The 24,184-nt window shown below is 36.2% G+C and overlaps 1 protein-coding gene across 2 annotated transcripts in view; it reads right to left on the bottom strand.

The window, feature by feature from the left end:
• STX18 (syntaxin 18) overlaps positions 1-24,184 on the bottom strand; it is a 70,924-nt gene that overhangs the window by 10,751 nt on the left and 35,989 nt on the right. For both annotated transcript variants that reach the window (XM_074865754.1, XM_074865756.1), the window contains 6 exons: positions 23,116-23,183; positions 10,049-10,164; positions 8,856-8,933; positions 8,686-8,752; positions 4,855-4,970; positions 266-354 (listed from right to left, as the gene is read on the bottom strand). In XM_074865754.1, coding sequence (XP_074721855.1) covers positions 266-354; positions 4,855-4,970; positions 8,686-8,752; positions 8,856-8,933; positions 10,049-10,164; positions 23,116-23,183 — 534 coding nt within the window. The remainder of the gene's footprint in view (positions 1-265; positions 355-4,854; positions 4,971-8,685; positions 8,753-8,855; positions 8,934-10,048; positions 10,165-23,115; positions 23,184-24,184) is intronic.

Raw genomic sequence — 24,184 nt, 5'->3', positions numbered from 1 at the left:
ATAATTTTAAAAACCATTTTAATTTCAGTTGTTGCAAAATAGTTGTTACTAATTTTATGGCTCCGTGTAAGTATTTTGTAGCAATTTTAAGTATTAGCTGCTACCAGAAGAACCAGGAAGCCATGAGCAAAAGGCTATCGTTATGGCATTATTCTGCATAAAACGAAAGTTGAAAAAGAATTTGGGTGAATCGGTACTTTTTTAACACATATGAATACAGCAGAAAATATAATAAAATGGACAAGAAGACACAAGATATACTTACCATTTGTATTTCTTCAGGTGACAGCTCATCTTCCCCTTTGCCGTCCCCCCATAATCCAAGGTTACTTTGGGCATCAGGCAGATTCCTGTCTGTAAAAAAAACACCAAACACTTGAGACAATGCAGGACACTAAAGAGTAAAGTGAAAATAATTTTTCATCCATTTCAGAATGCTGATGAAATTGTTGCATTTCATTTGTCATTAACTGAGATTCACCCTATATTTACACCACAAAATTACACCAATAACCTTTAACTTCTAGACAGGGACAAAAGTCTATGCATATGTTTAATTTGGTGAACTATGAGGAGTTGCACTAATATGTTGACAGTGAAGCATGTGAAACAACTCACAATGCACCAACATTTGTAAGGGCACAAAATACTGCAGCATTTGTCTTTTAACAGAAAAAACCACACAACTTTCAAAACGGCAGTCTATATGCAAACTATTATCTTCCAATGAGACTTGACAAAACCACCAGCTCCTCATTCCGAAAAGTAAAACCAGAATCTCAAAGATATTTTGAGCAAAGTTCACAGGACAAACTCAATTTCCTCACACTGTTCAAACTGCATATTACAGTGCAAATCCTGCAGCACACTGTGCAAGGGGTCTTCCTGTGTGTAACAGGAACCAGATCCAATTCCACAAACTAACCCTTACACATCATAGCTGCTTCACTGATTTCAACAGCACTTCCCCTTTGATTAAAGCTAATCATCTGCATAAATCTTAGCAGGAGTTGGGCATAAAAGATGTTGAATGGCTATTTCTGGGACATTCTCTTCTGGAAGATTTATTTTTAGGCTTAATTATATACTTCTGATTATAGACAGAGAAGTTAGAATGAGAAAGAAAAAGTATATGCTACAGAAACCTACTGTTTCTGAAGCTGTTATAGCATCAGTGTTTAAAATCCTAACGATAAGACTGCACTCTTGAGAAGGCCTCTCTTTTCCCCACTGGCTGCGGCATTTTTACAAAACCCAAAAGAGATTTACACCACCCCACAATGGATCAAAGCTGAGCCTGCTTTGACTTATCAGATGCAGGTTGCAAATTAAAATACAGAAAGATTTAGTTTTTACTTTTTCATAGATATCAGATTTCCTATTCATCCCAGTCAATTTTTTCAGACATTTACAAGTATTTTCATTTGTTTTGTTATAACCTTCTAAACCTACTTTTTTTCGATTGCATAAGCAGCACTGATGCATCATCATTCCAATACTGACTTGTCTTGGGAAGCCTCTGAAAGGAGTTTTCCTATTTATAAATAAATATATGTGAAGGATTATAAGGAGAAATTTTCCCCTTTATCCTTCACTATAGTATTTGTGAAAATCATTGAAAAGTAAAGATTATAAAAGAGAGTATTGTTGTGTATGTCTCCTTTATAAATGTATATTTTGCTTCCCAACAACCAAACCAGGATGTACAAACAATGACAATATTACAAATGAGGGATGTGGATAAGGAATATAATAAATGTAAAGAAAAAAAAAAATCTCTTCTTTCTCACAACTAGTAAGAAATAAAACCAAGAATATCTTTAAAGATTATTTAGAAATGATTCAACTCTATGTTTTCCATGGGGTATCATCAGTAGTTCAAGTCTATTCCACAGAAACACAAAACTTATTTGTTTAGGTAAACAATGTATTTATGTTATATCAAAACTATAATGAATTATTTACTGGAGTCAAAGAAAGGATAATTAGTTTATGGAGCCAAAAAAACCAAAAGATATATCCCTATTTTATCCCAGAGGAACCAATTACTTTCAGGCACTGTCACCACTGTTAAAAACACAGCACCTGTATCCAATGTGATTGCTAATAAGCAAGCACACTTGCGGTAAGAAGTAAGCAAGAAACACGTATCTCCCCAGGGTTCCTCCTGTCACTGTGGCATGTTTCTGGCTACTGGGAAAGTTGTTCTGCAGCTTTCATAGAGCTGACATTAATGCTTTTCTACAATTCATCCAGCAAAAAACAAAGAACATTTCTTTTGCAGAAAGAGCAGTAGTTAATGCATGACGGAGATACAAAGTAATGATCAAATCCTCTGAAAGGAGACAGCTGCTAAGCTTGTGGACCAGTTCAAAAACTACTCATTATTTACATTTATTTCTATAAACTAAATGTCAAATTTGTAATATGCAAATAAATACTGTCAGCATATAAAAGCAATCTCCAGAGAGACTATTTTCCTACCATGAGGCGTGTCCAGTATAATTCTAATGTAAACAGGTGCTTTGCCTCAAAACAAAAGTAATCACATTTTGCTTCGGTTTCTGCCAAAAAACCAGACAAAACCCAAGTTGTGCTTCAGCACACCATGTAGGACATTCAGCTGTTCATCATAACATTCAAATTAAGCACAGGACCACAAGCTGCTCTCAGAACAACTATCTTTACAGCTGAGATATTTAACACAAGGGACCTAGGCACACTGATGATGGCTAATTCATAAGTGCAAGTGATCACCTTTCTCTAAATCACTACCATCCTGAGGATGAAATAGTTTATTTCTGAACACACTAATTTCTCCAGTTTCTTAAAAACATGAAAAGTTACTTGAAAAAAAATAAAAATCAAAGGCTACAATATTTAAGCTGAGCTTCTCGTTTCCTTGTCACCTCGTTCATGCTATTTCCATGCTTTGACAACCACCTACCAGTGAAGTCACAAGGCTGATTTCTATAAGCAGCAGCAACCAACACTTACTCTTCTGTGAGGAATCATAGGATGTGTGCATTTACAAACTGTTTCAGACAGATTTATTCTGATATACAAGTTTCATAGTTTTCTCAAAGACTAGTCAGCAATCCCTCATAAGTACTGCATCAGAATCACTTATGTGACAGGACCCCTACTTTCTTATAAAAAAATTAAAGCATAAACTAATAAAAGTGAAAACTGAAGTAATCAGAATTAATGTGCAATAAACAAAGCTTCATTTCTGTTTACTGAAGTGGTTTGCTGTGTCCAAGGCAACCAAAGAACAGTGTTTTCCATGGTGTGGCACAGATTTTTGGAGCTAAAAATTGTAATGACACTATGTGGTGGGAGTGCACACTTTCTGAGACTGTGGAGACATTCAGTAACAAGGAAAGAGCACAGGGCAATGAAGATGCTACTACACTGCCGCTCCTCTGCTGGCAGTAGCTCACAGCTGCGAAACACTGATAACGTGTTAAGGTGAAACTCATCTATGTGCCTGTGTGCTGCATCACTTAAGACATACTATAAAAATGTCGTAAGCACTAGAAATGACACATAATCAAAACCTTTACTTCTTACAATAAATTCAGTGTCAAGGGGCTGGTGTGTGTGTGTGTGTGTGTGTAAAAGCATACTGATAGGGCTGCAGAAGTACAAACTGGTTAGGAAGATAAGTAATGCCATATCAGAAAATGAAACCATTCACAAACTGTGAGGTAATTCAGTATTAGAGTCTTCATCCACAAATGGAGTATCCACTTTGCATGAACCCACCCTTTGCATGGCCCTGAAGTCACCAACCAGAGGAACTTCCTTAATAACAATCACCCAACAAACAATAACTGATTATCAGAATGCCATGCAGTGCATTTCTTCTATCTTGATGAAGTATTAACCTAACGTAATGTCACATTTCATACTGTTTCTGACAAAAAAAAAAAACAACCACAATTTCACGCTGCAAATTACAGGGTACCTTGGACTCCTCCAGACAGCACAAGCAGGAGAACTCAAGCCAGGGAAAACAATTCCAGAATCACAGAAACAAGATTTCTCTTTAGGTATGAAACCTGAAATTATCTCCATTGTGGTGGTACTCTGAAAGGCACTCTGCAACAAAGTTCTGCCAGCATACACATCCCAGGACAGATCGAAACGGCTAAGAGAAGGGACTTGCATCCCCCAGCCTCAGAAGCAGGCCACCAAGGAATCAGAAGTAATGTTCACAAGTCCTGTCAAGAATAGCACCAGCTGAAGTGACCCTGGGGTCAGAGATACTGCTTTGGACTTCTGGCTATCTCCTGACCACTGAAGGATGAGATACAATCCTTCCAGCGGGGAAACTCAATGCTGTGGAGAAGAGCATCCCCCAAAACTACTGGATCTGGCCAGTCAGTAACCTCCCCTCTATGAGCATATTCTACCTTCAAGTTCCTATGTAGAAGTGTCCAACTCTGTGCTTAAAAACTAGAAAATATTCCCAGAAAGTCATTGAGCTACCTTCCAATTCCTTGCCATCAGTGAAAGGAATGTGGAAAAAATCACATCTCAGAAGGTATCTAAGTAGATGGATATTGATAAAAATAAATAAAAAGGAAAGTTCATATAGAGTTTATTGACGGGATGAGGAATCCAGCAAGGCATAAAACTCTTTTAGCTGGTTGGAAAAAGCATGTCAGAAGTTTAAGATTTTGCTTCCTCAGTCTCACAATGTGCTTCACAAAAGCCTTATCAACACAGGGAAGATGAAAATAGAAAAGGTGCAACTCACAGGAACAGGCCCTTGTGATGCGAAAGAAGTACTATTGATCAGACAGGCCTTGCCACAAAAAGTAAAATACAACTACATTTTATTCTTACCTTTGCTTTCCTCAGCAGAAAGTTTTTCTTCAGAATCATCTAAAGGATTCTGTGAAGATTTTTCAGGGGAAAGAGGCGATTTGGACACATTGCTCTGCTCAGGTTCGAGTCTGGACCTAGAAACACAAGAGCCTATCATTTAACATTTGAATTTCTCTAAAATGAGAACAACCACAAATTATTACATTTGACACTAACTCTTGCAAACTTCACATTACAGATTTCCCAATCAAGATAGAATATGTACTTATTAACTTTCACAGAAATATTATTACAAAAGCAAAGAAAGCATGAATAGTATTCCTGAACAAAACGCGTTACATGTTCAGAGTTGAAGAGAATTTTGAAGGCTATAGTGTTAAAAGCATAAGACATTTTATTAAACTTCCTTTCAAAAATCCAGTGTATTAAATTACATATATTTTCAGAAAAACAAAACAACATTTGGTCACACTGAAAATTCTTTTTAGTAGCCAACACCACTACTGTTTTTCAAGTAATAGTTACAATTTTACTTTATATTATCCATTCTTATAAAGGAAAAGTAAGAAAATACAGCAGAATTAGCTTTTTCCTGAAACAAGGATTTTTATTTAACTAGCTTTAAACTAGTTTAACCAGGATGAAAGCGATCCTTACCTTGTCTGCCAAAAGACACAATAGACCATTTAGAAGCAAGGAGAAGAAAAAACGTATGCAGTGGACAGATATATTACATTCAAGTCTCTGCTATGTAATTTTAATACAAAGGCAATGCAAAAAATAAGAAGCATATTCAGTGATTACACGTTAAGTACTTGTCGAATACGTTTCACTGTGGCACCAAAAAAAGCTTAAAATTAGTTTAAAATTTCCAGAAAACTTCTATGGTTTATTGTTGTCTACAATGAATCCTGTAGCTGCTACGTAGTAGACAGTAAAACGCTTACCAATTATGCTGTTAGAGAAGCTAAAGAACAAAAAACCAAAAAGCAATGGGCTGAATCACCTCCTGTGCCACCTTCATGACTTCCTCCCCTCTCAAATATAACAGTTAATCTCATTACAATCTGCAATCTTCCCCTGCTGCTTAACAGAAGGTGTTACATTTTGTGTTCCTTTCCTTCTTTGTGTTGTGTCTAAATTCTAACCCCATAATTAGAAAATTCTGAGAAAAAACAGAATATAATGCATTAGTCATCACTGAGTGACTATGTCATTTAAACAAGAAAAAACAGTAATAGGGAACCTTTCTTAGCTCAGAAACTCTGTAGATACTGGGCTTTTGGTCATTTTACAAAAAAAACACAAACCACCACTCTTCTTCATCTCCTCCCTCTCAAATCCCAAATTTGCCTAATAATGAGGAAAAAAAAGACTTATCTGGATGGCCATGTAGTTCAAATAATAGTTCTGATACTAATAAAACACCAGTTCCCCAGATAATAAAAATATCAGCTTGATTTGAATAATTGCATACACAATTCACAAGATATTCTAATGGAAAAAGAAGTTTAAAATTGATATGAAATATAATTTTGAATACCGATAAACATAAAAGCTGAAAGTCACAACCCAGTACCTTTAGAGGAAAAGCTGCTTGTGTTTCTGTTTCTCACCTTTTCATTCTGGGGAAATAGTCCTATGCAATTGGCAGAACTTTTTAATCAAAAAATATGAGTTAATACATAAAGGCAACTTACATAAGAAAATTGTAACACTCAATTTGTTGAAGAGTTTAGGATGTTTATCAGTATAAAAGGACACACAATGAAGAATATTTCTACTGCAAAACTTTCAGTATTGTTTGATAGGCAATTTTAAGTTGACTAAATTACATGAAAGATCTGCACTAGGATTAATTTACTTTTAAAGAAATGTATTCCTTTATTGTTTGTTGCCCGTACTTCACACAGTATGCTAATGTACTAAGTTTTCAATTAAAAATGAACAAAACGCCTGGGATGCACTATTAAAAAATGCCTAGTTCTTTTAAGTGATGGAACATGTTCTTATTATCACATAAAGTGTCTGCTGAAATCCTTGGGGAAATTACAAATCAACTAGTTGAAGGCATATGAAAAAAGACAATTTTTCAAGTCATCATAAAGACTGGTTTATGCCCTGCGATTTAAATTGAATTTTAATTTAAATGACAGTTTAGCTATTACATCACATCTGCAAGGCATACAGACTCCACCTGGTCAACATCTGTCTTCTAGTTCTTACATCCATAAAAAGAGGCAAAGAGGTATTCTCCAATATTGCATAAAAGGACTGCATCTCCCAGGTTATTTTTTAGTGCCTTATTGCTCTTTATTTAAGTGGTATTCTAACTTCCAAAATAGCTCTTTCATTGTTCCATGTTTAGCATACATCAAATTGAGTTGTTTTATCTGTTTAGTCATCTGAGAAATCCTGAATCTGGGATTTCACATGGAAACAATAATGCAAGAGTACAACAAACAGAAGAGCTGGTATTTGTTATCTCATTCTATAACTGCAGATATCATGCTATCTTTCTATGAAGTTTTTTAGTGTGAAGAATACCAATATGGTCATGTATTTTTACACACGAAAAATATCACACAGTTTGTTTCTGTATGTTTTTTCTGAAAAGTTACGGGAGTTACAAAAATACAATGACTTTCCTCTCATTACTTCTTACCAAATTTCAGAACTGGTTTGGGGTGTTCTGTTTACTTGGTTTTGGCTTGTACTACTACTTATGTCTCAGGAGGATATATCTGAGTGAATCTAATTATGCTTAATCATGCTGAATCACTTTGAATAAAATGTACTTATGGACTTTTGAAAACATCTCTCTAGTTTCAACATAAACAGCAGATCGATCCAAACACCAAACTGATAAAGCAGCATCAAGTCTTGGAAAAACATTCAAGAATTTATTTATGGATGTGTATGTTCTAGAATGTTATTTTTAAATTAAAATGTACATGATGGAACTTAAGGCTAGAACTCAAATAATGCAGACTGAGAACACATGGAAAGCCCTTCAGGTATTAAATAAATTGCAAAGCTGTTCATTCTTTCTATCATCCTTACACCTGGGACTGTGAAGAAAAAGAAACGGTATGGTTTTTGATACCTGACTGAAAAAAAAACCCAAAAAAGAACCCAGACCAAAAAGCCAGCAAGCACATCACCTTTAACTTCCCCTAGACATTTTCACCTCTAGATTAGCAGCCTGAACATATGCCATGATAGGAAGCAGAAGCTCTTGTTTCACTTAAGAAGTTACATTCAAGACTTTTGTTTTAATCATGCTTATATTTGCCATGAGGACCTGCCATCTCAAGTAGCATTTACTCACAACATAATCATTTGCTTTAGCAGAAAGACAGTGGCTTAAAAAAATAAAAACAAAAAAAGGGAACAGGGCCGGAGGGGGTGGGGGTGGTGTGTGCAGGGAAGAAAGAGAGAGAAGTGAACATCTGTACCTAAACAGCATCTTTGAGACATGGATTTCATTCTAAATTATTTTATGCAGCATATTACTTAATGACACACACAAAAATATTTTGCTGAATCTGTAGAAGTCCAATAGGTTTATTAACCCACATTTTACTGATTTGGTACTTCATTCATTTACATAAATGGAGAAGTACACTATATTGGCATTCTACCATTTACAGACTTAACTTCACATGCCAGAAGTGTAAGAGAGCTCTGGACTGCAGCCTGCTGACCTGCACCTGATGAGCAGAAATTGCTCATCTAACTACAGATGCCCATTAAAACAATCTCCTTAGAATCTAAACCTGAATAATAGCTTTGTTGAATATCCTACAAACAAAAGGCACAGTTAAACTATTTTTTGACACTACTCACAGTCTCTTCTTATCTATCACTCGCTTAACTCGGATGGCTCTTTGTTCAGAATACAGCTTACACACTCCTGTTCAAGATAGCAGTAAACAAAATTTCAGTTTAAAAAAGCATGATTTCTGTCTTGGAAAATACAATCATTAATTTTTAACCATTCAATAAATACTAAGTACTTTTTAAGTAATCTTCAATGAAGTCCAAGACAGCTGTTCTGTGCTCCTTTACCTGAGCAGACTGGACACCCTTGTGTGCTGAAATACAAAAGAAAGATATAACACAGTCTTTTAACTTTTTACTAAATTGCGCAAACGTTTGCATTTTCAGTTGATATGCCAGTTATATTCAAAGCCTATTAACATTTTATATTTGTTATATATTACTATTTATTTTAAACATAGCTGGATTTAAATACAGGTTCTGTAAAACAGCAAGTCATTACAACAAACCAAAAGCTGAAAACAACTACTGTATTACAATATTTATGTTATTGATTTCTTATATATGCCACTGAGTCATATTATCTCAACTAAATTTCTAAACAAGAATAGATGTCACCAAGCTAAGCATAGCAAAACAGATCTAGAGATTTAATTTCCTTAAAATACTGAACTTCTAACATTTAAAATTCTCCAGTGTATAGACTTATGCGGAAATTTTAAGGATTTATGTGAATTAAAAGGATGCTTGACACAATATATTAATATTTCTTATTTTGATACTATGTAGTTCCCATGCATGACTGACTTTCAGTGATTCTGAATAATACTGAAACTATGTTTAGATGGCATTCAAAGCTGATCAATATACCAAAGATTTTCATAAAACACACACATACAGCAAGTCAACTTGAAAATGGCAAAACAGAAGTTCTCTCTACAACTTCCGTAACATAGTGTTGTAAAGGTATGATCCCATACTCAAGTTGTCAAAAACTGTTACTTTATCAGGACTCTGTTAAAGTTAATTAATTATCTCAAACTTGGAAAAGTTGTACTTGTAATACCTTACAAGTGGACAAGCTATAGACAACCACCAAATTTAGTGAGCTTTGGTTCAGGCCTCTGTGCCACAGTGCTAAATTACTATTCAAGTAGTAAATATTTAAGACTATCTTTTTTACCCTTGCTAATTAGTGTATTTGAACAAATAAATAAAATTCTATGCTTTGGCTTCTCCTTCCACTAACATTAAAGAAAATTAAGTACACTACTAATCAGTCAATGGGATTACACAGATGCAAATGAAAAGGCAATGAGACTTCACCAACCTCTTTTCAAAAGCATTTCAGATTCACCATCCAATATTCAGATTATATTAGCCTTTATCAATAACTAAGAAAAAAACATTTAAGAGTTGCTCAGTTTACCTTCTGTTCTCAGCTGATGGATGGCATCGGCACACGTCCTCATAAATATCTGAGCATCTTGATCTATCTGGTCACGCTCTGTATCTGTCATCCTCACATACTCAGACATAATATGGCTGAGAAACAAGACGAACTGTCACTTAAGAAATCCCCAACATCAAATCTGCGAGTACACATCTTAAACCTTCTTCCCACTCACCATCTCCACAGATGCTTTTCTGCAACACTGATTTTCACAGCAAAAGTAGTAAAAAGTACGATAACCATTACTGATAAAAATGCCACTTCTATAAAGCTGAGAAGTTTTTAAAAACATTTTTGACTAGTAAAAGATGTGGAAAAAAGCAATATATCCTATTATCTTGTACATAATGAAATACTGAGCAGATAAGGAGAAAAATACAACTAGAAAAATGTATCACTGCCCTCAGTACTTATTCCAATGAAGCATATTTCAGTTCTAAAAACCAAGTAGGATAAAGGAACAGCTCAAATATTAAAATAAGTACAAAACCCTGGAACTTATTTTACTTAAATGTATGTTTTCATTATCCTAAATACCAAGCTTCATTTTTAAAGTAGCTGTACTATGAAATCTGTGAATTCAATACAGCGTAAAGAATAATACTGGAAAATAATGCACATTTTTAATATCAAGTCAGTTATAAAATTTATTAAAACATGTTCCCACATTGTTTATTTCTATTTTAGATGATACCTTATGTATTTAATATTTTTAGTATGATTAATATACCTTTTTGTTATTAAATTAATAAAAATGGAGGTCTGCACTGTAGATAACCACCAGAATAATCATATAAACATATTTAATAGTGTTTCCACAGCCACAGACGACAGGATGATAAAACTTTGCTACAGCAGCTTATCCTTGTTCATCTTGAGTTTCCTGATGATACAGTCATCACAGCAGATTATATTTGCTTTTAAAAAAGGAAAGAAAACCTTAACTCATACCCTCATTTTAATTTAGATTTTCATTTATATGTGAAAATTCCCTCACTCATTCAAGGTATGTATAATGCAGCAATATTAATGCAGTAAGACAAGTAAAAAGAAGGGATCTTCATTTGCAAAGCTAGCCTGATACCCTTAGAGATCTCTTACACACTTCACTGCAATAATGCCAAATCTTCCCCTTGCCTGCTGCAATCCCTGCCACAGGAATAGCAACAACCAAGTCACATCACCTTATCTCATCATCTCTCATCACATACAAAACCACCAGTTCCTTCACGCATCTTCAATGTACTGTCAGCGTGGGTCTCTCAGATCTCCTCCACAAAGTTTTTGGTGTACTCTAATGTCCCTGAGTATTATACCAAAACCTCCTAATTCCCATCCTGTATGACTGGCTGCACCACAAGAAAAGCAGCACATGGTTCATCTGGTTTGAAAATTAGTTTCTGCTTACTCGCCAGCTAGTACACAAGGCACAGATTAGCCAGCAAACAATAAAGCAAATTAATTAGAAGTAATATTCTATATTTTACTTGTTTGTTTCCAACACTGCCATGCGTTTGACATTAACATTATTTTGACATTTGACATAAATTGACATTTGACATTAGCACAGCTTCCCCCCCCCCCCCCCCCCGGTTAGAACTATTCTAAATGTTACAAAACTATTTTTTATAACTTACAGAAAAGCAGCCATATACAGTGTTTTCATTTATATTTTACTGGCTGAATTGCTCTCCTTTGGTCAGGACAGACAGGTTTCACGAGTTTGTGACAAAATCCCTATTGCAGCTGTAATCAGTGATCTTCTAAACTATAACTCTAATTTGCACTCTCTGAGAAAACAGCTTCTGAATGATGAAAGATTTGAAATTGTCTGATTTTAGAGACCTCTGATGGAGAGGCTTTCCACAGCCTGGTTAAGATGACATATTGATAGTTACATACGCAATATAAGATAACTCATATTGTTAAATATATTAGGACAGACCTCTTCCCCATTCCCTTTCCAAGCTTATATAGATGGGGCTTTTTATTATTAGTCTGTGACATAAGCAAGTTCTCAGCATGTGTAAAGCCAGAAAAATCCATTCCTACATCCATCTCTGCACAAGCCCAGACAGAAGGGGACCATTAAGATCATCTGGTACGGGATAAAATGCATAACATCATTCACCAAGTCCTGCCTAGAGAGTTACTTCAGCATGTCAAGGCACACAGATTCAGATGGAAAATGAGGATGGAGTACCAGCTTCACGATGGCCCCTTGATGAAGAAAAAAAATCTCCACTCTTCTATTTCAGACTACAATAATAAGTTCTGACTGGTCTACTATTGAACAGAGTATACAGTTTATATGTCTGGGTTCTCGTGCATGCAAAGCATAGAACTCTGCAAATACCACAAAACTGGGCAGGGTACTTTTTAACATTACAGGGTAAAATAAAGATTACAAAATGTAAACCAGAATTTTGTTTTAAATCAAATTTAGAAATACATATGGAAAAGCCTGCCTCAGGCATGCTTTATTTTTTACTAACAATGTAACTCATAGTAATAGAGCGATCGGTACACTGAGGATAACTGTAACAGCTTTAACATTGGGAAACAAGTTGTTCGGTTACTTTTCATAGTTGTTAATACAAAAATATGGTAGATCAAATTCTTAAATACGAGTTTCACAGCTTCAAAGGTAGTAAAATACAGCTTAATCCAGTAAACAAGAAATAGAATACTCTTCCTTTTATAACTGCTTACGGCTTACGTGGTGTCTGGTACCAGCACTTTTGAACAAGAGCTGGTCAAGCCACTCGGAGGCAAGGATACTTGAAACCCAAACTCCTTGGGAAGGCAAGAATGGAGCCATACAATCACATCCCATTACATCAAAACACATATGGCATCCACTAGTACTAACAAGATACTGAAGTCCCCATTGCACTCCCCAGTAAATCTGCACATGCAGATTATACTGAAAAAACATCTAATCATCATCCTCTAGCCCTACCATAAAAAGAATCATTCATTTTAAAAGAACAGGCCAAGGAAAAACAAAACCACAAAAAAACCCAAACAAAACCCAAACAAACAAAGAAAAAAAATCCAGCAGTGTCCTGTATGTCAGAGACACAAATACTTGCTCAGAAGCGTAGTGTCAATATCACAGCAATGGACTGATACATCACTAAATCAAGAAAGGTTAAACAAACCAGGTTTTTCAGAAGCAATAAGAAGAATTAGCCAAGACATGCACTTGCTAACTTATGCAGATAGAAAAGGGAAAAAGGGAGAAAAAAAAAATCTTGTAGAATTTTATCCTAATCAATAGGAGAAAGACTCACGAGAAACTCGGACTGGAAGGCAACTTGGGTTACCTCTGATTTTTAAGAAGGTGTGTGAAGAGCAAAATAAAGACAGTGGCCATCAAATAAGCAGGCTTCCATAGGCTAGAAAAATTACTAGGTTAAATTGTATAGAAAAGGGAAATCTAAAAAGGAACCAAGTTTAGGTGAACTAGTAGTTCTCATATAGAAATTACATTATGATAATTTGCAATTCTGCCCTTGATGAAAGGGAAGAATAGGCAATGCAGTAAGAGATCAGCTTAGCTACTTCATGAGCTCTTCACCGAGCTCAAATGCAAAAAGCAGAATACAGGGAGTGCAAATTAGGTCTGATTGCTACTGACAAGTCTAAAGGAACACAGCATGGAGGGACACAATCAGAAAAGGGTCAAGTGCAGGATGAGACACAACTGGCAAGGGATGACAAAGATAACAAGAGATTGCTCTGCAAGTATTACCAAGAGAAACACCTAAGAATATGGTGTTGGCTTGTTGCTCAGTAGAGAAATAAAATTATATGCAGAGTATGAATAGTTCTAGATGTTTATTGTTTTGTTGGTTTGGGGTTTTTTTTGCATTAACTTTCATCACTAAGGTCACTTGTAAGCTGCAGTTCTATTCCCTTTAGCTTACTGCTTCTAAATCATCTGGGCCCAATTTAGTACTTCCATCATTAACAAAAAACCCAACATAATTATTTGTTGATGCTTTCACCATTAATAACAAGCGTCAGACAATATATTAATAACAGAATGCTGACTGAATGAGTATATGAGTGTGTTATGCAAACCGGGTCATGGCATGAGTGTACCTGAAGGTGCAGTGCCTCCTGGGATAATGCTGAAGGTAAACTTGATGATGTATATATCCCTTCTATCTGTGTGCCAAAGGTGTGCTCTTGAAGGGAACTAACTGACTTCCAAAAAAGCCCAGGGTGTACACATATCCATATAGCGTGCAAAACCAAGAGACTAGGCCCTGGAATGAAATAGGAAATGGATCAAATGAAAGGATATATCCTCACTGCCAAGAACTAGGGGAGAATAAATGAGTGCTAGCTCAATGAAAAGATGAAATATAGCAACTATCTTTAAAAAATAAGGTTAAGGAAAAGAAATAAAGCAAAGAAGTTATAGACCACTCAGCCTAGGAAAATATCAGAACAAATAAACAATTTTTAAGTGCTTCAGAAAGAACAGAAAGATAACCAGTAGTCAAGATGTATCAAGAATAAGTCACGTGCAGTGTAATTTACTTCTGGGATGCAGCAACAGGTCTTATGAATGGATGAAATGCAATCATTGCTATTTAGCTTCTCTTTCGTGGGGCTTTTGTTACCATCTCACATGACATTCTTGTAAGCTACCAGCGAATAAGTGAGTTAGGAGAAACAAGCACCATATGGATGTGAAACTGTTTGAAAAGCTGAACTTGGAGTAGTTATATACCGAAACAGAAGGACACACTGCATTGTGTTCCAGAGGGTTTTGTCCTGAATCTGATGCTGTTTAATACTTTCATTAACAACTCAGACAGTAGAATGGAGTATACACTTAGTAAATTTGCAGAGGCATAAAGAGTAAGTTTGCAGACAACACCAAATTGGGTGGGAGTGTTGATCAGCTCGAAGGTAGGGAGGCTCTGCAGAGAGACCTGGACAGGCTGGAGCGATGGGCTCAGGCCAGCTGCATGAGCTTCAATAAGGCCAAATGCCGGGTGCTGCACTTGGGCCACAACAACCCCCAGCAGCGCGACAGGCTTGGGGAGGAGTGGCTGGAGAGCTGCCAGTCAGAGAGGGACCTGGGGGTGTTGATTGACAGCCGGCTGAACATGAGCCAGCAGTGTGCCCAGGTGGCCAAGAAGGCCAATGGCATCCTGGCTTGTATCAGAAATAGCGTGGCCAGCAGGGACAGGGAAGGGATCTTACCCCTATACTCGGCACTGGTGAGGCCGCACCTCGATTCCTGTGTTCAGTTTTGGGCCCCTCACTACAAAAAGGACATTGAATTACTCGAGCGTGTCCAGAGAAGGGCAACGAAGCTGGTGAAGGGTCTGGAGCACATGTCGTACGAGGAGCGGCTGAGGGAACTGGGGTTGTTTAGTCTGGAGAAGAGGAGGCTGAGGGGAGACCTCATCACCCTCTACAACTACCTGAAAGGAGGTTGCAGAGAGCTGGGGATGAGTCTCTTTAACCAAGTAACAAGTGATAGGACAAGAGGTAATGGCCTTAAGTTGTGCCAGGGAAGGTTCAGACTAGATATTAGGAAGTATTTCTTTCCAGAACGGGTTGTTAGGCGTTGGAATGGGCTGTCCAGGGAGGTGGTGGAGTCCCCATCCCTGGAGGTGTTTAAGAGTAGGGTCGACATAGCGCTGAGGGATATGGTGTAGTTGGGAACTGTCAGTGCTAGGTTAACAGTTGAACTAGATGATCTTCAAGGTCCTTTCCAACCTAGACGATTCTGTGATTCTGTAAGTAAATTAAAACTGTATCAAGAGAACAAGACTTCAATGCAAAACAATATTGCCAACTTGGAGACATCACATGAAGAATTTGAGTAAGGAATGGTCAGAGGCTTTGTTGCAGCAGGAACAAATACCTGAACCCACAGAGAACAGTGAACAACTGACTGGAACAGTTCTTCAGAAAGTCATCCGAGATCATACTGGATCATAAACCAAACATAACAACATGTTGTTGCATAAAAAGTCATCATTACAATGGGTTGCATAAATGCAGTATAATCCATTATGAAGAAAAGGCAATCTTTCTGCTACCCTTAGCTTCGGGCAAGGCCTTAGGTAAAGTTTTGTTTCATTTCGGCACCTCACTGCAACACCAACTGGGACAGTGACCAAAGGAGAAGAAAAAGTATAATTGAAGGTCGAAGAGAACACGTATGAAAAACCAAATATACTGTAATTGTTGATCTCAAAGACACTACGGAGAAACCAAGGTAAGTTAGTGTAAAAAAAAATAAAGTTCTAGTAACATGGATAAGGAAACAGAAAAAAGCAGAAGGATAATATGGAATCTCCACTGAAAGAAATACTTAAAAGCAAGCAAAACACGGTGGCAGAATGACCTAATTGTTCTCTTTTTGAATGTGTCAGCCCTGCTCCTTCCAGCCTATCCTTTCTATGATCCTGTTTTGCTGGCAAAACACAAGGAACCAGAGCTGATGGAGACATTATGCCAGCTTTTAGAATTAGTAACTCTTTCTGCTGGTGCACAAAATATTTTCTGCTTACCAATTCAATGAGGACACCAAATCAAGCAGAACAACTTGATTTTCCTCCAACAACATATTACAAAAGAGAGAAAAGCAATAAACTGAAATAAACCAGTTCTAAAATACTGATAGTTACTGTTTTAGAAGAGATATGCCCAACTTACCACCTGCAGATATTGCCTTACATATATATACATAAATGCTCACACACACACACAAGTGTGTAGGTATATGCACATGTATGTATAACCTTAGTTGTAAATACAGCATACATTTTTAAACTTCTTCCCTTTGGGCATCTAATATGTTTTAAATTATTTTTTACTTAACTACTAAATTTCAACATTATTTATTATGTTTTGTGCATTTTAATTTACTGCCTTTTTTACCCAAATGCTATCTGACATAAATCCAAGGTAAAAACTTGTCTACTCAAATGACAAAATATTCCACAGGAATGTATTTAAAACTTTTTTTTTTTTTAAAGTCTATGGGGAAACTTCAGCTACCAGAACAGGCAGTACAGGCATACCTGAATTAGTATTTTCAGTTTTGTAAAATATTGCTGAGAAATTCCATAATGCTGCTACAAAGAATTACTATTTCTAAAATGTGATATATGAATTTGGTACAACCAAAAAAAGATAAATAATTTGAAAATAATTCCCCAGAGACCAGGAAAATACTATACACTCCTCCATGAAGAAAGTCCTTATAGATCACCTACATGTTTTACTACCTTAGTATAACGAACAAAACCTTGCTTCTTGTAAAAATACAATTAAGTCAAGAGAATAAAGCAGTCTGGCATTGTACAGGCGCCAGTAGGACACTATTTTTAGTCCTTTAATGGCTGCTACTTTTCTTTTATTGGTTAAGCCAAGGGAACAGTCTCCACAAAACAGAGTTTTCTATTAGGTGGCAAACATGTAACTGATTTGTTGCTGCTTTTTTTTTTTTTCAGCTTTACTAGGTAAATAAATGCTAGGGCAAGAGGCATAATTACTGGGCCCCAACATTATTTTTTAAGACAGAAAGAGAATTTGTTAATGAATTTTTTCAAAGTATATTATTTGCAATAACATATGAAATGTTCAAACACTTAACTGCACAGGACGACCACAGAAGCATGTAATAAAGACACATCAGAAGCTACCCATCCAGCCTTTCTCATGGAAAAGGCATAATTTCTACTCAGAACCAATCTATGCTATGCTGATGAACTACAAAAATATCTCTGTAGTTGCAAAAGACATTAGATATCTAATAATCCCAAAAGGAAGGCTCTTCTCTTAAAGACTTTCTTTATAAGTATGAGGTGGTTTCTCATCAAAATCCATAATTCTCTCAATTCCTTTCCAATGTCTGATTAAAGCATAGGAATAACTACTGGTCTTTAAATTGTCTAAAACTGAAAGATTCTTCAGAGAAGCTAGAGGCTGTGGAGGAACCCCAAGAGGACTATTTCAAATTCCCAAGTGTTAGGGCACTACAGCTAGTTCCTTGAACTATACTTAACACAAACGTACAAACTGTCTTGGTGGCTCAATCATCAAAAACATGAAGGAGCCAACGATGAAAAGCAAAGGCCCAACTTGTTCACAGACAACACATCAGAGAATTCACCAAAGACTGAAGACAGGATCTCACACAGCACAGTGTAGAAAGCTGTGTAGGAATGCATTCTAGCAAATGGACTGAGAGGAAGAATATATAGAATGTATAGCAGTCACACATGAAAAATAGGAAGGTAAGTAACAATCCTCATCTGAAAAGAATGATCACAGTTTGCTTAATAAGCAAAAATAAAAGAGCACCCACATCTTGTTAACATCTTCAGGACCAAGAGTCCCTGCCTTCTTTCCAGGAATAGTGATCAACTTGTTTTGCTGGAAACAGTTTATGACAGAAGGGAAATGAAAGAAATAGCCACCTACCCTTACAGCTAATTCTCTACAGAACCGAGAAAAGGAAAAGAACTGTTCATTTTTCTGTTATGGCAACATAAATGAGAAATTATTCCACTAAAGTCAATAAAGGCTCATCAGCATATCACATAAGAGAGAAGAATCAGATATTCAGACTTTACAGAGTCAGGAAGGGTCTTTTTTTGTTGGTTTTGTGGTGTTTGGTTTTATTTTTTAAGGTATTGTTCATCACCAACTCATTAAAGATATGCATTAGCCAAATGCAACATTGCTGGGGAAGTCCTTAAAGATCACAATTTAGCAGGGATAATTTTCTAACATACACATGTCTAGTGTTTACCATATTTACTCATCAATTGAAAATTAATTTTGTGATTATCTAGTAAAGTGAAAAAAAGTTAACCAGTTCTGTTTTAAGGAAAAGTCCTTGGTTATTTTTCTTATACACTGCCTCAAGGACTACACCCCACATGTGCTTTTTAAACATCACTATGAAGCTTAACAAGCCTACTTGAAAAAGCTGGTAAGGAAGTCCTTGGGATAAAACATAAATCAGATATGAACAAATACCCAGATACTGTTTACCATCGCTGGTTTTAAGTATTGTCAGAGCATTTTCCAACAGAAACTAATTAATTTTTAAATACTCTGAGATGTTGTTGTTGTTTAACCCCAGTCAGCAACTAAGCACCATGCAGCTGCTTGCTCACCTCTCCCCCCACCTCTCCCTGGTGGGATGGAGAAAATTGAAAACAAGTAAAACTCGTGGGTTGAGATAAAAACAGTTTAATAACTGAAATAAAAATTAAAATATACTACTACTACTAATAGTAATGAAAAGGAAGATAACAAAAAGAGTGAAATAAAACCCAAGAAAGACAAGTGATGCACAATGCAATCACTCGCCACCCACCGATTGATGTGCAGCCAGTCCCTGAGCAGCAATCCACCCCTCCCAGCCAACCCTCCCCAGGTTATATACTGGGCATGATGTCATATGGTATGGAATATTTCTTTGGCCAGTCTGGGTCAGCTGTCCTGGTTGTGTTCCCTCCCAACTTCTTGTGCCCCTCCAGCCTTCTTGCTGGCAGGGTATGAGAAGCTGAAAAAATCCTGTCTTAGTATAAACACCACCTAGCAATAACTAAAAACATAAGTGTGCTATCAACATTATTCTCATACTAAATCCAACACACAAAGCTATACCAACTACCAGGAAGAAAATTAACTCTATCCCAGATGAAACCAGGCCAGATGTCTTAAAGCATTTCTTGACTGCTGAGTTTCACTTCTTTCCAAAGATTCTTGGAGAGAGACTGTAGTTCACAACAATCACAAGTGACAGCTCAGACACAGCTACTATTAGCAGGAACAGTGATGATGCAATGTCCCATGATTTAGCTACATGTTTCTTATAAAATACACTGCCATTGAAGGTGTTCACTGATTGTGAGTATGACACCCAAAGGGCTTCATTAGGTTTGAAATGTGTATATGAAGCCAGCAAGAAAATAATTAAGTTATTGTTCTTTAAGACAAGGCTCTAACGTTAAATAAAAGCAATGGTACATATAAAGTCATTGGTCCTGCCCTTAGTAGCTGTAATCAGTAATAACATGAGTCACTCACAGTCTTTGCTACTCATTCAGTGTTTTTGTTATTTATTACTTTTCCTTAAAACGTGCGTTGTAGAGGAAGACCAAGTTTTCACTATTATTGCTAATACAACCCCCGATTTTTAAGCCAAATTACAAGAAATAACCATACATTTGGAGAAAAGTTTAAAGGAGGAGCATCTATATGCGCCTCTCTGTAAATCAGTCTTGTAACAGGACAGTTTCAAGTTTCTTCCCATCGTAACTCATGCTGTCAGTGGAAGATGATACCACATCTCTGGTACTGCTAAAGTTCTCAGAAGTTCTACCCAGAGGAGAGAATCACAGTAGACTGGATAAAACAGGCAAGAAGACAAAACAGAAAAGTTCCTTATCACATAGAGTGATAACTAAGGTGTAAGAGAAAGCAAATAAATCCTGATAAACAGGAGAGGATAAAGGTGAAATGGCCTGTAAGTAAACAAGCTTAGATCACTGCATCACTAGTTTCATGAGTTTTACCATTCACATGTTTTATAGCTAGCAGTCAAATCAAGAAGGTGAATAAGCAATTACTAATTCTTGAGCTTTTTGGACTCAATTTAGGTATTTCAGTTAAATATTTAAAGTTTGATAAAATGGGTCAGGGCCTTAGTTTCAATTAACCCTCCTTCCAGTTGTGTCTCTCATTGCTAAAACTCTCCCTCTAAAAAAGAATTAAAAGAGACTCCCTCTGTAGCAGGGTATTTTATATATGTCAAAAATAAAGCCTCTATTTTTAAAGAATTTATAGTCTGCAAAAGTAAGGTTAAAGAGGCAATCAAAAACCTTGATGTAACACATGATGATGAAGTTTTAAAAGGTATACAATAATTCAACTTGGTAATGCAAAAGCCAAAGGAATTTCACCAACACATCATGCTGTAGTTGAAAAAACAAATAGCAGGACTGACAAAATACATAGTCAAATTTCATGAACAAAATTAAACCCCCTACATAAATTCCAGGACAGCCTTTTAGTATTAAATTCTTTAAAGATTTTCCCCATGGCTTAAGCATTGTAAAGTTATTAAAACTGCTGTCTTGAATGAGCGAGGCATTTGCCAAGACTGTATGACTGACAGCATGGATGCTATGATCCTCTTTGCATCCACAAAGTAGAACAGCATAAGCAATCAAGTACGGAATTTGACAGTACCATCTATTTTAAGTTTGACCATTAAGGACAGGATGAACTGCAATTACAGATGAGATTTGGAGGATTATTTTGTGGTTTAATAAAGGAAATTACACTTCCTTTTCCCCTCTCCTTTGTTAATACCCAAGGTATAGGGGGGTGAAAAATCAGAATTACCACGATAATTTGTTAAAAGAGACTTTACAAAAAAACCATTAAAAACTTATAGAAACCAAAAGAGCTTGGACAAATATTTACTCCTCTTATCACTTCAATTTTATGCACACTACTGTTAATAAAATACAAATAGTACCCAAAATTTAACCACTACTGACTGTTTTCTCTTACTGCAGTTATTTGCAGTTTGTCAGCCTATGCATTCATGTGAAGCTTTCATACAATAAAACCGGTTATTTCAGTATTAAATTGGTAGCTCCACCTAGTGTTGTTCATGACCTATTCCAACAGGAACTGAAAAGCAGAGAGCTAGTCATAACACATAGCTGTATGCTACTTCTGCTTGCTGCTTGGAAAAGCAGTTGCTCGTACATTCTGCACACAGAATTGACACCCACACCCCTGAGCTTCATTTTCACCTGCACTGACTCCGAATAGCTCTCACAGCCTTACACTTACAAAACATGCCAAAATCTTTTTTTTTTTTTTGTTTAATTTCTGAAACAACAAAATACTGCTTTTAAAATCTCAGGGAGACAGAAAAGGTGCCAGAAGTCTTCTAGCAACTTACTTAGGCACACATTTTGATACCACTGATTGTACAGTATTGCTATTACTGTGACAGAACCTTTCAGGGTCTAGAAGTTTTTTCTCAGAAAGACTGTTCCTCCAATACGGACCAAGCCTAAGGAATAGCAGATGGCTCATCTGTTCCTATCTTCTCCTGGGGGGTGTGTATCTGTCTGGATAATGCTTCTATTTGGTATCTGCGAAGCCTTCTGGAGAAGGGTATTAAACTGACTTGGGACTCAGTATCTTCAACCCAAGATGACTTTAAAACTGCATATTCTCTACCTTGATTGCAACAACAGCTTAGCTTTAGTCAGGGTTGTTGCAGAATCGGCATGCAGACCGGGCTGACTCACCCCATGCAATACAGCAGTTATGTTGAGGGACTGGAGAAATACAACACAGGAAACTGAAGCTTCAGAAGATCCTTTAAAAGGGAAAGCTTACCTACACTGTTTTATTTGGATATAACTCCCCCTCCAAAAACAGCAGTTTTGAGTGCTTCCTAATAGCTGAAGAGAATAAAAATTTCCTCCATACAATAACAACTACCAGAACTGAAATCTACAGTTTTTGTCACAGAAAAGCAAATCCTGTGCTGCTGTCCTGTCCCCTCACACCATGTTCTCAATAGTGTCCTTCATCTGGAATTCACATTCCAGAGTCAGAAGAGTTTGCATCATTCTCCTCCAACACCTGCTGATGCTACTGACTGTATACTTAGGTCTAGTGAAGGAAAACCTGGATCATTGATTCTAATATTCTATTGTCTCAAGAACCACTTCAGAAACCTGCTCTGCAGGTCTTTAAAAGGTGTTTGACTCAGACTGCCAGGTTGTTTTGGTTCAGAACTCACTCCTAAGAGCCAGAAATCTTCAAATTTTGACTCTCATTTTATTCAGGACCATTTTCTTCTTGTGACAGCACTATTCTTCATCTTAAGTAGCTTACAGTAAGCCCGTTAATAAGCAATCTACATTTTGGTTTTAGTCATTATGCCTATAGATTTTTAAGTGGTTCACTTTATAAACTGAAAATAAATATATTTAAACACAATGCACACTTACCTGTAAGCATTAATGTAATCCTTTCTGTGTTGTAGAAGAAAATCTTTCAGCTTTCCAATATGAGAAATCTAAATGAATAGAAATCACAATTAAATTTCAAATAACTGATTACTCCTATGTTTAAAACTCAGTATTCCAACACTTCAAACATGAATCTGTAAAATTATTTATTCTGTAATTAAATAGAACCATAAGAGTTTACTCTTTTATATTAGAATTTTCACATTTTGCAAGCAGCCAATACATAAAAATAATCTAAAAGACATCTGTTGTATGAAAGTACAACTCAGAGAAGAGTAGTAAATACATGTCTTCTATCCAAAAAGCATAAACACTAAACACTACTAAACAATACATATAAATACAATGTTAAACATTAAAGATATTAAACATGATAATAACAACACAAAACATTATCTAAGCTGGCAATCCAGAATCTAATGTACATTATAGAAAATAAATTCCTTTTAGAAGATCACACAAGAAAGTTTTAAACATTTTACTGATGCAATATGGTATAAATATTCAAAAGTTCAGTTGTCAGAACTTGTAGAGCAAGGTGCTGTCTCTCCTTTCTGGTTTTGCCATAATAGAGTGACCAGTTTGTACCCATTCTAAAGTGGTAACTCTATCATCTGATAATCATTAGTACATTTTGCCAGCACATACATCCCTATCAAATTTCTATTTTTGGATTTCCACTTCACTGTTGATACATTTTACTATAAAGCCACTTGATTTCCTTTATTAAAAGTCTTTACAAAGATTCTTTGAAAAGATGAAAAAACTCCTAAAAATCCAAAAGAACTGTTGCAAACTTTGACTTAAAAGATTTGTTGTTGCATAAGATTAGAGAATGGAGGAACTACAGAAATCTACTTTAATTGGCCACAGAAATGAGATGACCACCAATATGACTTCCTTGGCAGGTCCTGAAGGAGACATGATGGGGGGGAAGGGGAGGAGGGCACTGGAATTACACACATTAGTACTATATATTTTCAATGGGGAGGCAGGTGAACCTTTCTAAAGCATATTCTCAAATATTCATTAATAATTCAGTATAAAA

This window comes from Strix uralensis, chromosome 4 (assembly GCF_047716275.1).
Source record: "Strix uralensis isolate ZFMK-TIS-50842 chromosome 4, bStrUra1, whole genome shotgun sequence".
In the NCBI taxonomy this organism is placed as follows: Eukaryota; Metazoa; Chordata; class Aves; order Strigiformes; family Strigidae; genus Strix; species Strix uralensis.
Note: the sequence above shows the minus strand (reverse complement) of the source record. Positions and strands in the feature narration are given on the sequence as shown.